At 34.5% G+C, this 22,156-nt stretch overlaps 1 protein-coding gene across 7 annotated transcripts in view; it reads right to left on the bottom strand.

Moving 5' to 3' along the window:
- LOC134530599 (tudor domain-containing 6-like) overlaps window positions 1-22,156 on the bottom strand; it is a 229,928-nt gene that overhangs the window by 158,875 nt on the left and 48,897 nt on the right. For all 7 annotated transcript variants that reach the window (XM_063365580.1, XM_063365575.1, XM_063365578.1 and 4 more), the window contains 2 exons: window positions 21,183-21,380; window positions 16,534-16,697 (listed from right to left, as the gene is read on the bottom strand). In XM_063365580.1, coding sequence (XP_063221650.1) covers window positions 16,534-16,697; window positions 21,183-21,380 — 362 coding nt within the window. The remainder of the gene's footprint in view (window positions 1-16,533; window positions 16,698-21,182; window positions 21,381-22,156) is intronic.

The raw sequence follows: 22,156 nt of genomic DNA, 5'->3' as shown, positions 1-22,156 counted from the left end.
TTGTGCATTTTCCATTTGAATCTCCTAAATGAAAAAAATTATGGTCTGCGATTTTTAAATTTACTCCATAGAATAATCTATTCTCCTACAAAATACTAACAAATCACAGACAACACTTTAAAAGATCTGTTATCATGTAGATGAAACTAGAGATTGATAGATAGATACGTCAATTTCTTCAATACCAACTGGACACTGTTCAGTCTTGAAAAGAAAAATGTATGTTCATATGTTTAAATATAGAGAACACTTACGAAACTGATTATACAGTAGAAAATTTTTGTATTTATACATCTTTAATGCACCTGTACAGTAAGTTTAGGCTAAGGTTATTCTTCGAATAACTTTTGTTTCTGCTTTGATCGAAAACTTTTAAGGACGAGATACATTCCGATAATGGTTTTTATGTTCTTATAGTACTTCATGAAAGTTGTATAATTCTATGGGAGTGAAATGTACAAATGAAATATTCGAAACATATAAAGAATATAAACTTGAAAGTGTTAAAAACAATAATAAAGTTTTATAAAAACTATGTGATTATCACCATGTATGCCCTTATGTTTTCTTATTTGATTAGCATGCCGCTGTTTTAAATAAGTAATGAAGATGGGGTTGGAGAACGTTAGTTTAAATGTTTTGCATATCATAGCCGGATATATTTAAGGAGGTTGGGCAAAGGGGCATTAGTTCAGGTGGCTTGTCACATTGTGTGGGTTGGGGAGAAGTGAGTGGAACATTGTGTATAAATGTTATTTATTTATATACAGATAAAAAAATATTTTATCATATTGCATTACAACAAAAGATAAGGTACAAATCGGGCAAACTTTCGGCACCGGAAAAGTGAAAAAAAAAAAAAGTGCCGATCCTAAATACTGAAATACCTATGATGTAAATATAGGTAAATTACGTATTTTGTGATGTCATTTCTGTAAAAATATTTACATGAAGCGCTCAGTTTATCAGTGAAAACTGCCTACCACAAACAAATTTTAAGTTCTTACTTCCAAGAACCCTTAATGAAAGTAGCATTTTTCGTGGCTAGTCAGGAAAAATGTATATCAGGTGAGACAATATATATTTAGTTTCCTTGAAACGTGTTTATGTCCAATCAAAGTGTTGAAACAGCGTAAACATTTCAAGCGTTGGAGTAGGACGTTGGAAGGGGTGAAGGAGGGTGGGAGGTTGGGAGAGTGGGAGGGAGGCAGGCTGGCAGGCAGGGAGGGAGGTAATGAGGTACTCTCAACCCATTCTTAACCAAGTGCAACGTTGCCAAATTAGCGCAGTAGCTGTGTGTGGGATAGCTCACTTGCATTTTTCCAACGTTGCCTGAAACTGGTATCAATACACACACCAACAACAGAAGAGATATCTTGTATGTGAGCTTGTAAAGTAAGAGAAATTAGAAAGGGAAAAAAGATTAACTGTTACTAAAATACTGTTTACTCGCAATGATAATTAATTTTGTCCCCCTTGTTTTAATACATCTATAATGAAGAGTTGGAATGAACATGACATACGACGCGTGAAAACATGATAGCGATAAATAAATAATATGTTTGTTCGTATTTATAGATTCATAAAGAAACGCACATCTACGCATTAAAATCAAAAATGTTTTTTCAAACACTTTTGTATTTATTTACTTACTCAGGTACCGAAATGGATGACTCTGAGTAAAGCTCAACAAATATAAAACAAACTACCTCGAAAACCCCAACTTGTAAAAGTGTTAATTCACAACTCAAATTCTATTTTCCCGACAGAATGGTCAATTCTTAAAACCAGCATTTATTTATAGTCACAGAAAATGGCATCGAATGAAAGAAAAACTGATAGTAGAACTGGAATAGGGTATTTTTCATAGTACAGGTAACTAGAGATGATATTTTATTATATTTTTGATATATGTCTACAGAAATGACTTAACGGTTGTCTGTAAAAGTGCATTAAAATTTAATTGTGATACCTACCTTTTGCGATTATCGTTTTAAAACTGCATGTTAAAGACTTAAGTAGATAATATAATGTACATATGTAAGAACGCAATAACTTGCATTTGCATATGGGCGCAAGTTTGGTTTCGATGACACAAATTCACTTTGTGAGAACTAATTTTCATAAAAAAAAATCTACCCTATCCAGTTTTTATTATCGTTACTTACATGATATTGACTACGAGAACTTGTGCAAAACCAATTCCCATATCTTCGCATAAAGTTATATCTAATAATTTATTGATATTACAAAAAAATAATTATACAAAATATTTATACGTAAAAAGACGTGCATAATTTAAATTAGCAGGCTATACATTATCAAGAAAATTCCCTTAAATAATACTTTCGTTGCACGGTTATCTTATTATAGTGTTGATGACAGCAGGAATTGCAACATAATTATTAGAGTGGAATCCTAACCAAATGGATGCCAACTCGGCCCTTATTTTTAGTACATTTAAAAATAACAAATAATATTTAATAATGTATGTTTTTAAAATATTAATTGAATATTAAGTACGAAAATTATATCACTAAAAATATTTATGTAGGTATGTTTATAAAGCAAGGCAAGGTTAAAATTTAACAATTCTAAATAAGTAAAACTACTTTAACTAACTATCTCTGTTATCCGTCACTACTTGTATGCGATTTTTTATGAAGCGTTATTCATGCTGTTTCCGTAAAAAAAAAAACAGAACATTGCTTGAATAAAGCTCGAGCTGCAAATAAACAGAAGAAAATGACTTCTTTTTATTAGGATGTAAACAATTTAACTTAAAGAAATTCTCCAAAGTCCGTACATATGTACACATTGTACAACATTGCACATTAAACTATGTTATACTAAATTGGTAAATAAAACTACTATATATGTTATCTAATTAAAAATGGCTTACTTTTTTCCCCAAATAATTTAAAATCTCATACTACTTATTTACTTATATTTAAATGTAACTGTTCACGTTTGAAATTGAATTTATATTGTCCGTCTATTAAATTATCCGTCATAGGACCGGTCCCGAGGGTGACTATTAAATAATTAGGTTTTACTTAAAAAATATGTTTAGTCTGTAAATGTTAGAATAAAAATTAAATCTGTGTAAATGTTAGAATAAAAATTAAATCTGTGTAAGTTGGAAACAAATAAATATTGAATTAAGATAGATTTCAACTTACAAAACGTGATTGGTTTAAGTTACTAAGCCATGACCCAACACACTCTTTCACTCCGCCACGAATATCTAAATTGGTGTAAATATATATATTTTCAAAAACATTATGTATGTTTTAGGTACACTTTTTTCTAATCACACGATGTTTGTCTGCTAAAGTGTTAAGGTTACTGTGGATAAATTTTTACGGTTTTTCCACTATCTTTGATGTCATCATACCCTAACACAACAGCAGACTTGAAACCCAGATTTTTCCATTCTCTTTAAATTTTCAAATCCGGAGTTTGTAATTGTGCCTATTACTTGCTTTGTCTTCCTTTTGATTGTAACACATTCTAGCATCACCTTTTGTTTCATCCAACGAGAGAACTGTAAAGCGCTCTCTTGTTGACACGATAGCAATTGAAAACACAAAATCTCTCAAGAGAGCAGCTGCTAACGGTAAAATAATTATTTTACTAAAGCTTCTATAAAAACTCAAAGATTTCCAAAACAACAGTAATTTAGCAGGAAGGCACGTGTTGTCTGACCGCATGTTGCTAAAAACCAGCCCAAGGAATATAAAAGTAGACAGAGATTTCACCCTTAGAATAAACATGATTTCTGTCCCCCCCCCACCTCCTCCTTCTGCTACTATCGGCTATAAATGATTCTGACGCTACTAACACAGCATAAAACCAAATGATTTAATTTTGACCCAAAATATATTAAATTCTAGGTTTTATTCGGAATTCATCCAGTACAGGATTTGGTATTTTAATACACATATACGTTTAAATAAAAAAGTCTTACGTTGTATTTCCTTGTCTTGATATTCATGTCAAAAAAGTTAAGTCTTTGTTTAATGTTTTATTACAGATTAAATGTGTTTAGATTATAAAATACTTGATTCACACTCCATTAACATCTTTGGGTTCTAAAATAACTTTATTAATTTACATAAATTCCCATATATTGAAATACATTATTGACAGAAGTTGTTATAAATATCGTAAAAATGCAAATAGGAATTTAAAATTAGTGCCTTCAAACACTCGTTTGTTACATTAATATACACATGGGCACAAAAATATTAATATACATGTCTGTATTGAAATACAAACTTTTGTCGAGGTAACGCTGCTCATTTATATTTGATGCAATTCCCATTATTTAACATCTATGCATCCTGTTTATTTTTTATTTAATTCATAAGCCAGACGTTTGCCAAATAAAACGATATTTTCTTGAGCTCGATTAAAAAAAATACAAGGACTTCACCCTGACCGTGTAACATTTGTTGATTTACTTTTTTTTATTTAAAACCATTTGTTAAATGGTTTCCTTAAAGCTTGAATAGTAAACTTTATTTTCTTGGGTGTAATATATATATAATTTAACTCTGAATGTGAATGGCATTTTGATATTAGTACAGACGAATCGTTAGTGTTAAATAAGCACATCGTGAGACCTATCTTGTGACGACCCCCTGGGCTTCCCCGTGACGTCACGACTTCCAACCATGTTCCCGTTACTCCGCTGCGCCGGGGCAGTTATGGCCCTAACGCCCTTAGCGCGGCCCACACGGTGTTAGATGGAGACTTTCTGCGATTCTGACTTGTGCTCCAGGACACTTTTTTTGTTCTACCTTTATTTAACGAATTATTTTAAAAAAACTTAAAACCTTTCGCTTTAGATTTTCCAACCTTCATGCCGATATAAATTATTTTTTTGACAAAAATGGTTAAATACCTAAGCATCACCAACGCCTTCTTAAACACTTTAAACGTGAAGTTTCAAATCAGTTTCAGGTATATGATATTATTTCTTAGTTATCATTGAGAATAAAATTTTGAAATTAATAATCATTTTTAATGATACTACTCATATTAGATAAGCTTCTTTAGTTTACAGTAAATGCAAGGATAGTATTTATTTAAAATTTTCATTAACCTTTATTGCCATAGAAGTTCTAATTTCCAGTGCTAAGTATATATTAGGGCCTACTGCCACAGCTACATAACCAAGCTTGCATCTAATAATTAAATACATGGCATTTAGACTGAAAAGCAGGCTCGCTCGATAATACAGTTCATAGCTATCTTTAGAAAAAAATATTTGCCAGTTAAAAAGTTCAACATTTTTATAAAAATATATTTTATACAATACTTGATTTTTTAAATGTATAGACAATGGGTTTGAAACAATTCATTACAAATAATTTCAGCCCCTTTGAGCAATAGGTCACACAAAATTTATACCTACGCGTGAGATAAAAATGTAGCCGGCCTTAGTTTCATTTTTGACTGAAGTCAGTCGATAGTTAACTTAACAAAACTAGCTTTCCGTCTGCTTTAAAATAAATAAGTGTTGTTTTATTATTATGAGCTTATCTCATTCCTATTTTCTATGACCTGAAGATTGTACATGAAAAACATTTGTTTAGATAAAAGTCAACTTGTTACTGGTTGTAAAATTCACACGCTGTGAAAAATTCTGTTTGACGTTTTAACCAAGTCATGTTTAAAAATAATCTAATAATAAACATATCCAACAATTTTCCAGTAACAATAACATAATAAGTCTAAATAATAAATAAATTATCATCAGATAGTTTACTTAGATTTGAAACTAGGACTAAATTATCATATAAAAATAAAACTATTTTAGTGACAGCTGCAGAATAACACTACCATTGTAACATGGAAAAAATAATAATATGCTAAGCAATGGAGCCTTTTCATAGAATACATGTTTCATAATTTTGTTAAGTATATTCTTAAACTTCAAATATTACAAAAGGTCTATTGCATGACTAATAATTTAGCTTTTTCCAACCGTCTGTACATACAAAACATAACACACTTCATAACACTACATACATAACACACATACGCACACTTCGTCCACAGTAACATGAATAGTATTGGAATCCTTTCAATTTATTGTAACAGATTTTGGAAGTAATTTATAACACCAAGAATATTTTGTTCATTTTATTTCAACCAATTTAAACTGCACAGTATGAATAGTTTACAATTTTCATTTGTTTATTTATTTTATATTGTTACGTAAAATAAAAACTCGTAAATAATATTTATTTTATTTACAAATTTAACTAAATACCTACATATAACGCGTGTGCTACGTAGTTTTGGTGACAGTTACTTACGAAGTTCATAAAAATCAGAGTCGCTAAAAAAATTTTAAATAATGAAAAATTCTTAAAATGTAACTTATATTATATTTTTAGATGACTTGCAAACTTTCATAAATATTAACACAAAGATAAGAGCGTTTTCATGTGACACTGTCACATAACGTCGTGAAATTTATGTGAAAAACTTGAAAAAGAAAGTTTGATTTTTGTGCTTCAAAGATTACACACAATCCCTTACAAATTAATAGCTATAATCCATAATTCATCCCAACCTATTTAAACAGAGGCATAATACAAAATCCCACTCTATTGACGAGGAATCCAACCCATGCCCAGGACGGATCTAGGGCTTTCCTTCAACGGGGTAAAATATGTGTTTGCGATTCCCACTCACAATGTATTACAGACTAACAGCAAACTTATTCATTTGCGTCCGTGTACATTATAGACCTAGTATAAAATTAAAGTTAACATTCGTCCAACCCGTGTACTTGCATTTCATTTCACAGGTTTTAGTATTTAAAAAAAATTTGGTTTGATGAAGCACGGACTGGATAAAAATTATTAATTTTCCTAACTAAGAAATGTGGTGAATGTAGCCGACGCTCGGTGGGTTTACTTGGGGCTCTCTCGTGTTTGATCACCCCTTGAGGAAAATATATTTTAAAAAGATAATAAAACTTTTGTCGCTATTTATTACATACAGCAAGCACTACGCGGCTTTCACGAGGGACTTCCAGAAAAACAATCTGTCGCTCTCATCCCCACCCTTCTTTTCCTCCCGCGGATCAAAACAACTGCATTCCATGGCAGAGCTGCCAACCTCAAATCACACCCATCAGTAATGGCAATTAGGTATATGAAAAAAGTACGCGTAAATCATGCACGATAAATTTTTCCTGGGGCATTATAACACACTCTCAAGATAAAACAAGGACAATAATATGCAATAGAAAAAGAAAAATATGAATACAATGCATATTAATGAATAAAAAAAATCTATTAGAACAATACAATCATCTGAATATGTAAGAAATATTAATAATTTTACTGGATATTTTGAATCTTCAATTCAAAGTATTCAAAGTTAAACTTTAAAGCAACTGTCTTTTTATTTGCTTTTTTTTTATCCTGGTTGAATAAGAAATGTCATGTAAACAAACAGCAAGACAAACACAAGGACTTGTAAACAGTAACTGCGTTCGTTACTTTCGTTTCTTCAGATGTAGCGAAAAAACGAAGATATAGATTTATTGCTCGTCACGGCTTTAAAATGTTCTGCATGTTTCTTTGATTCAATATGCCGTCTACAGTCATCCCTTCCACCATATACAATCGAAAAGTCACACGTGCATACATTACAAAACCGTGGCGTTCCAAACATTTGAAAACGACAAGCATGGCCATTCTTTTGAATATTTAAGTCGAAAGTTCCGAAGACTTGCGTGTTTTTTTTTTCCAGATACATATTATTCTGTCACACGCTTCATTTCTAAAACCGGCACTGAAGAACACATCACTATCGAAAAACATAAAAAAAATCCACGTCTGTAGACACGACAAAAACACTAATATGGAAAAAATGGCTTTCAAGAAATAAATTAACACAACACAGGTTAGCCAAAGTACCGTACAAAAATTATCGTGATTTAAGTAGCCTTCAAACGATAAGTCCGAGAATATGTACTAGTTGTATCGTACAACGGACGTAATACCATCCCATTATTATTTGAAAACACGAGAATTAATTTACTTATTTCGACAGTACATCGTACATGCGCACTCTTACTAGTTCCGTTATTTGTGCAACCAAGCGATGTATTCAAACTGCGTTCACGAAACAAGCACAGCAGAAACGGAATTTTCTCCGTTACCATGCAGCACAAACCCTCGTTTCCGTAATAAACCATCGATGTTCCGTAATTCCGTAATTCGGGGTTAAAATCCGTAATAATTACGGAAAATCCGTAATGGTTGGCAGCTCTGCCATGGTGAACACACCACAGATTGCACAAGTCACTGGTGATGTTCTGGCTTGCGATGCTCGAACCGATCCCCCAAGAGAGACTTCACTCCTCACAGCACCGAGTCGGCACACAAGTCACACAAGTGATTCAAAGCCCACTATCGCCAGGCTCAGGCTTACACGCTATATTAATTCTTCCCCATCCCCCACCCCTTGCTTATTTTTCATTTTCTCTCAATAAGTATTGGTTAATAGGTAGTACCATTGAATGGTAGTACTACTAATTGAATATAATATTTATTTTGCGTGTGTTGTTCTGTCACAGATATGTGTAACTGATATTTATAAAGTGTAATATAACGGGCGTAAAATGTTGCGTAAGTGTTAATTATTAGCAGTTTCGCAACTGTCTACATTCATTTTGTTGTAGGAGAACTACAAATGCAAGAGAGTTCTAAAGATAAAATCTACAGAAATAGCATTTATAGTAGAGAAATGTCGTAAAAATGAAGTCATCAACATACGCAGGTCGGGCTCGGCTTGGCTTCAAGATCACAGGTAGTGGAGTTAAGACGGGTCCTGTTGTTTTTCTGAAATATAAGTTTATTGTGTTGGTTGGGGGAGGGGAGTGGAGGGGTTTGTAAGCTGTCACCAGCTACCTACCCAGTAGCAAGATAGGCACACATAGTCTAGCCGTGGTTTTACTTCGCTCCTGACTGTGCGACCGGCCGAACCAACAGCAATTAGATACGGCACGCGGCAGAAGCGCCACGAACTCTTCGGCTGTGCACTTGATTTGCGCTGTAGGACGCAGCAAGCCTTGATCTTTACATTTAATGACCAATCCCCAGGTGCTTAGTCGGAGAAATTAGATTAGTTTTTCTGCGAGTCCGCCGGGATTCTACTTTAAATTAAAAATGACAAAAATCTCTACAGAAATTTGTAACATAAATTAACCTGGCATCTGTAATAAGAGACCAGCATTTAGTTATGAAGATACCTTTATGAATACGTCCTGTTGACAGCGACGAGTTTTGTTATGACTGCAGAATTTTTGAAATTAAACTTTATGCAGACAATAAACGCATTTATCCTTAATACTTGATCTATTATTTGCAATAAACGATTTGTTCATCTCCAACTTAAAGGCGTATATCATATTTGGAAAGCACTAATAACCATCAGTTGTACATTTATGGGTTATTTTTTCGTGATAAACCTTCAGCCGAAGTTTTTTTGAATTCTTACTCATACTGGATAGCATAAGTTCTTCTTCATTCCACTAACGGCACATATATCCATGATCTTAAATCCTTTCTCTATTAATAGACGTACTTATGTCAACGAAGCAAAATTTCCTTGAATACACCAGCAATAGTCTCCAACAATAAAACACTTACATAGGTTGGTTACTAAATGAGATTTTCTCCATGGTATCTCAGCTTCCTACATATAAAGAAGAATATAATAACAGTCATACATTACAAATAAAAAATAAAAATAATTAATATGGCTTAGGAAAATATTACCTATTATAGATAATATCAACACATGTAATAAATATTTTCTTTCGTTCACGTCCGTGTACCACAACATTATCTAGTGAGAAGTTAAAAACATAAATTTCAACAACAAATAGGTTTAGTGGTTTAAATTTTTTAATGGCTTTTAAGTAGATAAGTTTCTTACATTATTTACGATTGGTATATTTCGTGTGCCTTTGCTGGCTATAAACAAGAGCGATTATAATAACAAATAAGTAATTTATAGACAACATTCCATTATCATGTTATGAATTAAAATTTGTTTCTAAACAATTATTATTAATAAAATAACTTAAAGAGAGGTAAATAATAATTTTAAAATACATTCCTAAGAACTACAGCAGAAAATTTAAATGTGTAAGTGAAACACATTTCTCAAACATGCATGTTATTCGGAAAGTCTTAGTTTTGCACCACGCGCGCAACGCGTTAGAAGAAGACGTGAGAGGATGACCTTGCGAAAGGGTTGGTAACATTACAGGAAGGAGTTAGCAACGCAGCCTGCCTACGCCTCCTCTCCTGCTGAGACTGCGCCCAGACGCGTGCTGGAGCCTCGGGCCCTCTATGTCTCCATTAGAAATGTGCTTGCTGTGTTTATTCTGTGTTTTGACTGTTAAGTTGATTAAATGACTAGTCTGGAACCTATACTATTTGGAAATTCTTCATTTTTAAATATAAAATAAATATTTACGCCATTCCTCTACAAAGCTCTTGAAACTCTCAGTTTTTTTAATCACAATGGTGATAACGGTGCGAAGATTTATTTTGCATATGGATACCTGTCCGGCAGCCGGTCTGGATTCGAATGATTCAACCATGCGACTTCGAAATCTTCTTAAGAGGATAGGAAAAGTAGCAAAGTGCATGACTCACGAAAATATAAATACAAAAATAGAATTTGAGCGACCTCAAAGAATACAACGGGGTTTGTTATGTCGTCTAAATATTTTCATTATGGTGACCTGAAGTACAGAGAAAGTAAAAAAAGACAATATTTAGTTTTAAAATTTTTAACTTTCTTCATAAAAAATGGGCTTTAAAATAAAATTATATGGAAAAAAAAATTGATTGTAAAGTTATAAAAATCAGTCAAGTTAAACCTCTACAATAACCAAATAAAAGAAAGAAATTCATAACTATTTTCGTTTTCAATTTTTAAATTAATGTGAAAATAATTTAAAATTATTATTTTGTTAAAATATTTAGTAATTATATTGCTTTTTCTTTTATGATTTCAATAATTTTACAGTTATGTTTATTTCATAGATTGTATTTTTTTCTAGGGTTTCACAAGCCATTATTTTATTTTAAAAAAATTCGACTAAAAATAACAATACACTATTATTTCAGGAAATCCAGGTCTCCATAATGAAAAGATCTAGTCGCCCAGATTATATATATAGATAGATAGGTAGATAGATAAGATAGATAGATAGATAGATAGATATTTTCTCAAAGATGTTTTTGGTCAGTTCGCCATACCTTCCTTACAACTTCAAAATTAATGATTTAATAACGTATACAGACAATTTACAAAAATTAATGTTTTGAATTAAATTATTATAAAAACATGTTTATAAAAGCCTTATTTTGGTCACAAGTCTACGCCATTTTTGAGATTGCCATAGCTATATAAATAATCTTACATGCATGACAGCTGTTGAAGCGAATTAACCGAAGTAAGTTCCACATACTTTTATAACTTAATTTGTAACATAACTTATTTAATTTTTTCATTACTTATTTATATAGAGTTTGCAATGTTACTTTATATTTATCTAAACCCCAATAACACTGATATTCTGTCTGCTGTTAGGCTATATATTATTTCTCATGGGTGTTTCTTTGCCGTTACGCTAAATCTCCCATTGTACTTCATCAAAATGAATGATTTGCATTTACACAGCAACTTTGCTCATAGACTCCGCATTATACTCACAATTTATTATACAACTTTGTATTTCCAAATGATGAGGAATGTATTTACAAATGATGAGGAAATAATTCCCAAGAAAAGTAGGCATAACAATAACCATTAATAAAGCACAAGGTCAGACGCTTTAAAGGGCAGGTTTATATTTACCAGAACCTCTTTACCACATGGTTTTTTCACGAGTTCGTATATTCAATGGTAGGCCTTTTTATGTTTGTGTCAGGCACATACAGCCAAAAAGTAAACGATTATCACATTATAACTTCTAACATTGTTATTGAAGAAGATTTTAACTGTAAGAAGTGTAAAAATAAATATTCGATACGGCCAAAATCTGTTGGTACTATATTTTCAATACTTTGCATTAATAAATACTTGCATTTACATACTACCCCATTATTATATTACCATTCGATGTCTGATCAAGATAAAATGTTTTATTCGCACGGGTAAGTTATTTGTTTTTATATTCTCGTCATTCATCCTTACAGCTCCCGCACACTAGGCGACTAATCACACAAATGACATGGTCTGCATCCACCTTCAAGTCGTAGCGACACGCCTGAGCCTGGCCGCCGCGGACAAGTGTGTGCTCTCTCAGTAGTTGCCACGCACTCTCAGGTCGCGGCGAACTGGCCACGGCAACTTGGCCGTCTAGTGCGGGAGCTGTTAAACATTATATTTTAGGATTGGCATCCATGTTTTCTGGACCCAGCCACAGGCTGAAAGCAGTGATGATGTTAGCCATGCGGTGTCATTATTGACAGTTGAAATAACCATAAAGCCATTAATTATTATCTCCTTTAAAGAGTTACTTTATGTGATTAAATACTACATATCTCAAAATAAATAACCTACTTTAATACACGTGCTGTTCTGTTAAAACCAAAGTTAATACAATTGTTGATATCAATCACTTCACCACTTGATGCCGGGAACATAAAATGGGAACGTTTTAAAAACTGATCTCATCTAACTTACGTCAAGTACGTCACAAACCATCTCCCGAATGGTCTTTTGCTATAAAATACGTAAAGAGGACGGCAAAAATGTGTTTAGTTCAAGTCCTACAAACGTTCATGGAAGTTACTTAGTTATATATTTGAGTTCATATTATTATGATACGCAAACACAAGTATCTATAGGTGTAATTTTGCAGAACTACACAGCGTTGTCTATGTCAAAGTTATTCTGTTTATTTTACCAAGGCGTGAAAGTGAGAATTTCTCAAGAATAACTGAATAACTGTTTATTTATCCTTACATATACATTTATTATCTCAAAGGCGGCCATATTGTGTTTTCGCTACGTATGGCCACTTGTGACACAACGCTAAGGCGGAAGAATACTTTGTGATCCTTACGGTGTTCCCGAGCCGTGATAAAACAGACTGCGTTTGAACATCACTGTGAGAAACGATAGCAACAATATTCACTGAAATACCATTTGCAAGTTTCATAAAAATTATAATTTGTCATCATTATAAAACTATTGCAAGTAGTGTTGTACGTTTTCTCGTAAAAATACATGTTTATAATCAAATTCCCATGAACGTAATGAAACACACAGTAAAATATTTTCGGGGCGGTAAATTAATCTTAAGAAATATAGTGGTCAATAATAAACTTTTTTCCCAAAAAATATATTTGTTTAATGAAACAACGTAGGTTACGTAAATTATTTTTATTTATTTTCTAGGGATGAGCAGTATGATGGTGGAGGGGGGGAGGAAGCAAATTGCCAGAAGTATTAAAAAACATTGGTTAAGTCAAAGCGTTCAGAAGCATAAAAATAGACTTTATTTGATGCCCCTGACTTTTTACTTACTGACATCGGCGATAAAGTAAACGTGTATAGACGGTTGCAGTGAATGTCCGAAAATATTCGTGTATGGACTGCACTACACGAATCTGAAATAACAACTAAGAAGGCAAAATTCGTTTGTAAAACAGCGTTTTATACATTCCAGGAAAACGCAAATTTCAGCTCTTGTATTCAAATGGTTGCAACTTTTATGTTTAACCGCATCCAGTAGGCTAAATTGAACAAGCTTAAAACGTCCACACACCATTTGGGTGTATATATACGTACACACACATACATATATATATATATACATATGTATAACATATAAAATCACTGTTCGTACAACGTACAAGTCCTCGTTTACCACCAGAAAATGCAAGGCCCTCTGATAGCAGTGTAAATACCAACGTGTGTGTGAAGCTATAGGTCCGCACTTCATATGGGTATATTTATATCATATTAACACACTGTGCCTACAAGTCCTCGTTTAACACCAGAATATGCAAGGTCCTCCGATTGCAGTGTAAATACCAACGTGTGTTTGAAGCCATAGGTCCGCACTTCATATGGGTATATTTATATCATATTAACACACTGTGCCTACAAGTCCTCGTTTAACACCAGAATATGCAAGGTCTTCTGATTGCAGTTTAAATACCAACGTGTGTTTGAAGCCATAGGTCCTCTTTTCATATGGGTACATTTATATCATCTAACACACTATACTTGCAAGTTCTTCGTTTAACACCAGAAAATGCAAGGTCTTCTGATTACAGTGTAAATGCCTTTGTGTGTTTGAAGTTATAGGTCCGCATTTCACATGGGTACATATATATATATATATTTATATATATATACATATATAAATATACATATATATACATATATATAAATATTTGGTTTGGCACCGACTTTAAACCGATTAGTAGGTAGCACCTACCAATTATAATATTTTATTAAAATTATAGGTAATAATTATGTTTGGACAAGAACTGTCACATTGAAATTTATTGTATTGTTTATATAATTTTATTGTTTATACAATTACAATGTGAAAATTCGTATCCAAACATATTACCTATAATTTTAATAAAATATTATAATTGTAATTATTTATTTTTCGATTTCTAGTACCTATAGTATTTTGTTGTGTTTTTTTAGGTCCGTTCGGTTTTTTTAAAAATATTATTTTTATGTTTTAATGTTCATGTTCAAAGGCTTAGGGTAATTATGACTTCCAAATAAAATTAAAAATACATAGATCCTATTTCTAATAATACATATTCCTACTAAGAAGTTTATGATTTGAATGTAAGATAAAGGCTGTAAAGTAACGCGTAATAAAGAATTAATTGTTCATGTAGCACAGCTTACATGTATACGCCTGAAATGGCACCCAGTTAAGGTCCTCGGATCATGCGTCTGTGGCTTCGTAATGTGTGAAATGAGAGACGTCCACCACGTCCTCGCAACCAGCGTTAGACACTACGGAGATGTGTATTAGATGTGTGTAAACTCGAGCGAAATGTCCTCGTTTGGAGCGTTGAGAAACATGGGATACACACCGTGTGTAAAGGAGTGTAAGTGACAACGATACTAGCGCGACGTGGTGGTAACACACACACACTACATACTTGATTCTCTACGGTCTATCCGAGGACCTCAAAAAAAAATTTAAAAATCATGTTTTCACACACTAGGTTGACAGAACAGCGTGAATCCGAGGTCTTTTAATCCGAGGACCTGGGGGAGGTCCTCGGATTGCCAAAGGTCCTCGGATCCACGCTGAAATATCATGCGCAAGTCCTCGGTTGATATCCTAAGTCCACACACACACACACACACACACACAAAAAAAATGGAATTGAATTCTGTAAAAAAGAAAAGAAAAAAAAAGTGTATTTAAGATATCACTACAGAAATGTACCATGAAATGCTATCTACAGTAGAGTCTCGCTAATCCAGACCAACCCTGTCCGGATCACCGAAAGTCCGGATTAACCTTAATCAACTATAAAATGTATCAAAAAAAAGTTTTATAGGCTAAAGAAAAATCTTTATGCTTAAAAATCAACTGTATTTTACTATAAAGTACTTAAGACAGCGGAACGCCTTGTTCACGTTGGCAAAACCAAATGTACAAAGCCTCATCTAAAGTATTATTTTTTTTTTTTTAACGTGCTATGTTACCCAGACTGTCCTTACTCACCATTTTGGCACAAAAATCTTCAATTTCTTTCCGATTTTTTTCCAATCAGAACAAGTTTGTTTTCCCACTACCAAATCTTGCGCGATTCTAGTTAATGATTCACCCGCATCAATACGAAATAAGGCTTGGTGTTTCTGCTCCATTGTTAGTCACTTTCTTACGTTTAGGAGCCATAACGTTGCTCTTAAGTGCACACAATACAACACTCGTACTGAATAAAAATAACTGTCACGAGCACCTATAACCAGCACGAGTAACCATCGACTAAAGGGAACAAAATAAAACCACTCGCAGGTATAGAACGAGTCATTCTTGGAAAACAGACGATGAGCGGAAAACTAGCTGTAAGACTCCCAGCAACTGAGGGCAAGAGAACCCTCTCTTAGAAATGTATTTTCTTATTTTCCTTTGTCACAACATTCTTTTTCATCATATGTATTTTTTTTTTTAGATCTGTCCGGATTAACCGGATTGGCGGCGTCCGGATTAGCGAGACTCTACTGTACTAAGAAACAGGAAAAAACTATGGTGAAATAAAAACAGACAATAATGATAACTGAACGAACTAAAAATGTCAGCAGGGCATAAATGCAACCTAATGGTAAGGTCGATGGCCAGAATCCACGTGAAAAATTCTTGATTGGTGTCAGATTACAGAATGTAACAAACCACACAATGCCAGATTAATGACCCTTCGTTGAACAAATAGACAGCACCAGGTGCAGTAGTCCTACTGTTTGATAGATGTCATCACTCACCATTCCCCTTCAAACATAGCAGCACACAGCATGCCTATCTCAGGCTTTGCAAGAGGTAAGGACGGACTTTTCACCACTTCTTCACAAATCAATTTCAGTGATTCACCATTAGACAACCGCTGGACAAAAAATGTCTGTGGTCCTTCAGCCATTACAATCAAAACCTAATAGGACAAAAGAAATACAAACATGTTTGTGAAGTTTTTGCACTTATATTAAAAAATATATATATTTTTAAATATTAGTAATCAGGCAATATGAATTGGTCTACCCATATAAACTACTATCTGATGTAATCTAGCTTCACAAGTCTAAAGGCAGAAGACACTTGAATTGCTCATACATGAAAGGTGTGATATATCCTTTCTTACTGCTGCTTATGACCTATGATAAACCTTGTACCTTAGGTTAGCTATTTAAACCCTTTGTATCTAGATGTACGGAGATTAGTCAGTGGCTCAGATCAGTTGCTTATGCTGACATCACAGTGAACAACATGTGCGTTGCCAACTGAGATATCATCGTAGCCTGTGAGAGTCGCTCTGTCCGTCTGGTTTGCACCGGCAGCGAACTGAGCGACTCGAGAAGAGTACCCAGGCCGCAGGATGCCACCCATCACATCTGTGTGTGATAGTGCGACTGTTCATATTTGGTGGAGATGTGTACAAGGAGACTGGGTGCCCCTGGGATTCCTTTTTGTGGTGTGCCAGGACCACAGGCGTTATCAGTACGGGCCCTCTGGGCAGTTTCAACCCATCGGAGGTCGTATCAGCGGCCTCTCTCGTGGGCAGTACTTTTGGTAATTTGTGTGGGTGCATCGTGGTGCCAGTGTGGCCATTTTGCTGTGTCTTTGGGTCATATGTGACTTGGTGAGCTTTTATCAGGGGGAAGGGGGGAGGGGGAGAGGAGAGGGGGAGGGGGAGTCTCGCCCCGCCCTAATGCTCCTGCTCCTGCTTCTGCCCCTGCCCCTGCTCCTGCCCGTCTGGTGGCTCCCTGGGCCTTTATCTGGTCTGCATAGGCTCAGCCAGGTTGGTGACTAGACACTAAGCCAGTTCCTCCGGCCTGTGGACCTGCAAGGATGCGAATAGGCTATTTACGCTTATTAGGCACGCCTTGCCTAACCTTGGGTAGCTGTGGCAGGTGTGGCAGCTGCGGTATTGAGGTGCAGCGCCTGATTTACCTATGGCATGTGTGGCTTAGGGACGTACTGGCCGAGGCCCCTGGTTTCGGCTGTAGGAGTTACAGGCAGGTGCAGCCAGCAGTTTTAGAGAGCACAGCCCGCCCCGGCCCTGTGGAATGCGGCCAATCTGCGGGGTTTAGGGGGAGTCTCTGCTGCGATACTTTTGATCCCTTGACTATTGTGGTAGAGCCGGGTGACGAGGGGGTCCAGAACAGTGGCAATCCCTGCTCGGGCTGGGCCGAGTTCCCGAGAGTGTGGGTTTTTTATTTCATTGTTAGCCCATATTAGAATTGAGGCCATACTGTCGTAAGCAATAACAATGTTAGCATGGTCTCACTCAAACGTACTTTTGTACAAGATCCCAATTATCAAGTAACCAAAAAAAGTTGAAAATCAAGATAACTACATTTTAACCTTAACCCAATTTAAATTATTTAAGAGCTGAAATTTTAAAATGTTCTAAATGTACCATATTTCACAATTATAGGTCACAACACTGTGTTCTATTAATATAGATCACACGTGCAAATCAAAATGCTAACAACTTGAGTAAGATTGCTTCTTTGACTTTTGAAAAAATCTTTAAACAAAAGGTCTACATGTTCTATTTATTTTAACCCTTTCCGTCAAACTGTCGATTCCTTAGCTATATTTAATTTAAATTTTTTATTGTAACCTAATTTTTGGATTTTTTTGTGGTATTAATATTATGTTATAATTATAATATTCATACATAATTATCAATAGTAATTAATAAAAGTAAAATAAAATTTATTTATTTCATGGCCATAAAGTATGATGTCCACTAGAATGAAAGTACACCTTACTTAACCCACACATTCAAGGTTTGAAAGACTCCACGTATCATTGAAATATAAATTGTCCACTCCAGTGTACAAATAGACAAAGTGGTAGGTAGGTTGTAATTGTGTAATTTTGTCAGATGTATAACAGTATAAATAATATTTTCATCGAAACACATCGGTAATACAGGTTCTTAAAAATTTATTATATTGATATTCTTTGCATAGTGAAACATAAAGGCCCTACATAACTTTATTCACTTTAATATTGATTAATTTTTCTTTTCCTTTATTTAGATGCTAACATGTCTATCACAATGACCACAGTCTCTTGCTTCTCAAAAGTAATTAACAAAAAAATACTAGCCTGTGTGCACACAGCTACATGTTTTCCTTCAAAAAAACTTATAATACTACACTCTAGTATTTTGTATGTCTAAAGTAATTCGTAAACAGGAATACAGAAAAGAATTGCCTTTTTACAAGCTGATATCCTTTGCATGCTAAGAGAGTAGCAACTTTATTTTTTATAATACAAATAATCATCTACCAAGTCATAAAAATAAACTTTAGATCTTAAGACTACAAATTATAAAACTATTTGAAACAAAATGTAAATAAATACCAAAATTTCACTCTGACCCCAATTCATCAATACAGATGTTTCAACACACATGGATGATTTTTAAGTAGCATCAGTAAAAGTTACGTGGGAAGATGATCATCTGTGCTACAAGTGACTTGAAAGAATGCTTCTCCATACAACGTGAGTGAGTACACAAGCATGTATTGCAAAATTCATCTACATGCTGATGTCGCCGGGGGTCGCCGGGGCGTTACAGAAATGTTAAATAAGAAGGGTGCCACCGTGTCTAGGGGGCACGGACCCGGATGAGACTCAACTCTGGGTGTGATGTCGCCCGTGTGGGGACATGACTCGACCCCTGTACACTGCCTACAGAATAATTGACCTGGACCCGCTCTCAGCGACAGGCACACTATGTATTAACGTAGTGGGCTCTTATGGCATCCCACACGCCAACCTGGAGTGCACACATGGTTAAACGAAAAAAGACAAGTTTTATAACACTGTGAGTTATTGTAGACTACACAGTACAATTCCCACTAGAGCGGTTTACAGAAATAACTTAAAATATGGTAACACTGTTTAAAAGCCATGCGACACAATCGGTTTACAGGCTGTCCGGCCACCACGTGGTTGGACGTTACGTTCGTGGTGATTTCTGAACTCCTTACATATTACAAGGTAATTAATGAAACAGCCGACCCCCGAGGTAGGCTCCGAGGCTAGTGAAAACTATTACGTAGAATTACACAGAACAGAATTACCGGTCAGCATAGCGAAGTTGAAGTCCTCTGAGTGCAGAGCACGTCCTACCTCGGGTGGAGATGTGAAGAGACTGGGACGAGCGATGGCCGCCGGGGTGGCAGGACAATGGCGTTGCGCGCCAAGATGGATAATACCGTTATTCTGAACCGTATAGCGCCGTGGCATATTTAATAAAACCAATTAAGTCAACAAACACCCTTTAACATTTCACCCTGGCGGTTCATGAACCGCAACCACGTAATCATTAAATAAAGTTACAGTAACTGGAGGGCCTTCGGCAAGTGAGTCTGTAGCGGCACTTTAGCATTTCTGCAGAAAGGAAAACAAATTAAATAAAGTATTATGCCCTGATACTTACATACACAACGCTAGGGATACCTAATTAAAGAAATACAATAATGATAATTAAATATAAATTAGGAGGGAACGAGGCACTGGCTTGATTCTGCCTCTTGCAGGGCGTTCACACTCGCACTAACGCATACGTCGGCCGCGGGAGATTCGAATGGACGGCAGAAGAAAGAGGGGTAGGAGGGTGGTAACATATCAGGCTCTAGGGGGCGTAGCCCCGGTCGATGTCAATGCATTCTTTCGAGGTAGCCTTTACTTGCATCTGTTTTGTCGACCGTAATTGCATTGAGCTTGAGTGTTGCAACCATTGCAAGAAAAATTATGCAGACAATATCAAAAATTAAAAGTACATAAGAATTTTTAGTTTGAGTTAGTAGGAACTGAAATTTTTTTTTAATTGAATTTAAAAAAAATATTTAATATCCTGTAAATAGTAACAATATATGAGAACCATCCATATATTTATCCCTACCAAAGTCTTACCTGTTCCCTCTCTTAGCAAGTCCTATTCACACAAGTTTTCACAATGCTTGTTTGCAAACTTTCTCTGATCAGGTGTAGCGTCTTTCTTTTTTCTCTATCATAAATTAAGAGTTCAGCTTTGTGATTTTTTTTTTCAAACTGTTTTATTTAATAAAATAAATCAATCTCATAAAACTTTCTGAACAAAGGTGAACATGAACTATAAATAAAAAGAAATATATATATATATATATTTTTTTTTTTTTTTTTTTTTTTTTTTTTTTTTTTTTTTTTTTTTTTTTTTGGGTTGTTGAAGTGGGGATGGATAGGATCAGTCCAAATTCCAATAATGACTCTTTTGCCAGGAAACAAAGAGTCATACAATCTAGAGTTCTGAAAAAACAAATACCTGTATCTTGTGTAGCCTCCAATAATGTTTTCTTACAAAAAAAAAATTTTAACTAAGAGTCAACCACCACCATCTATACTGCTAATATCTTACCTGAGCTACTTCTGCTGGCAAATCTTTACTTGTAAATGCACCCAATGGTGGTATTTTGCTATCAAGAGTAGCTGTCACATGTATCTTCTGAAGTTTTTCCACAGAGACAAGTTGTATACCCTCAACCTTTTCCTGAGGGAAACTTTGTGCATCAACAATCTTTTTGTGAGGAACACACTGTCCATCTTCAACCTTTTTCTGAGGGACAAGGAACAATTTTAAACCATGAAAATCTTCTGACTAAATTTATATATTTTATTTACAAAACATAACTATGATTACTCTGGAGTTGAAAAGGATGATTGAATTATAATCTCTTTGCAATTTTATTTCATAATTAACTTATAGCTACACTTCATTCAAGTAAGTGCACGGGATGTGCACTCATTAGAGATGCTTGAACAACGTTTTACAGGGTGGCCACTATATTTGTGATAAAAAATTCCAGGTTTTTTCCAGGTTTTTCCAGGTATTTTCAAGATTTTCCAGGTTTTGCAATATATATACAAAATGACATGTTTTTATTTATGTAATACATGATACAAAGCACACATTTTAAAACACGGAACTGTATAGTACTAAATATAAAACAAAAATGCACAAAATGTGATACATACCCAACTAAAAAAACAGGTGGCAGTTTACTAAATATATATTTGCCACATAACTTTAACCTTTTTTGTGTTTAAAATTTCTTCGTCTATGAGAGCGGTCTGTTTTAAGGCATCACTCATTATTTTGACTTTTTTTGCCTTAAGTTCCCTGAGGTTCTTTTCGGTTTTTTTTTTTTAACCAAATATATTTGGTATATTTTGTGCGTATTAAACAGGGCACAACACCGGCCGGTTGGTGGTTGTTTTCATTCAAAACGTGGCTAAAGAACTTGCATGGATCAGGCTGAAAACATCAGGCTATACGTGTAAGTTATAAGGAATATTATTAGTGTCATGAATTGAGATATGTTTTTCGAGTAG

The sequence above is a fragment of the Bacillus rossius genome, chromosome 3, assembly GCF_032445375.1.
Source record: "Bacillus rossius redtenbacheri isolate Brsri chromosome 3, Brsri_v3, whole genome shotgun sequence".
In the NCBI taxonomy this organism is placed as follows: Eukaryota; Metazoa; Arthropoda; class Insecta; order Phasmatodea; family Bacillidae; genus Bacillus; species Bacillus rossius.
The sequence above is the reverse complement of the archived record's forward strand: the minus strand, read 5'-3'. Positions and strand labels throughout refer to the sequence as shown.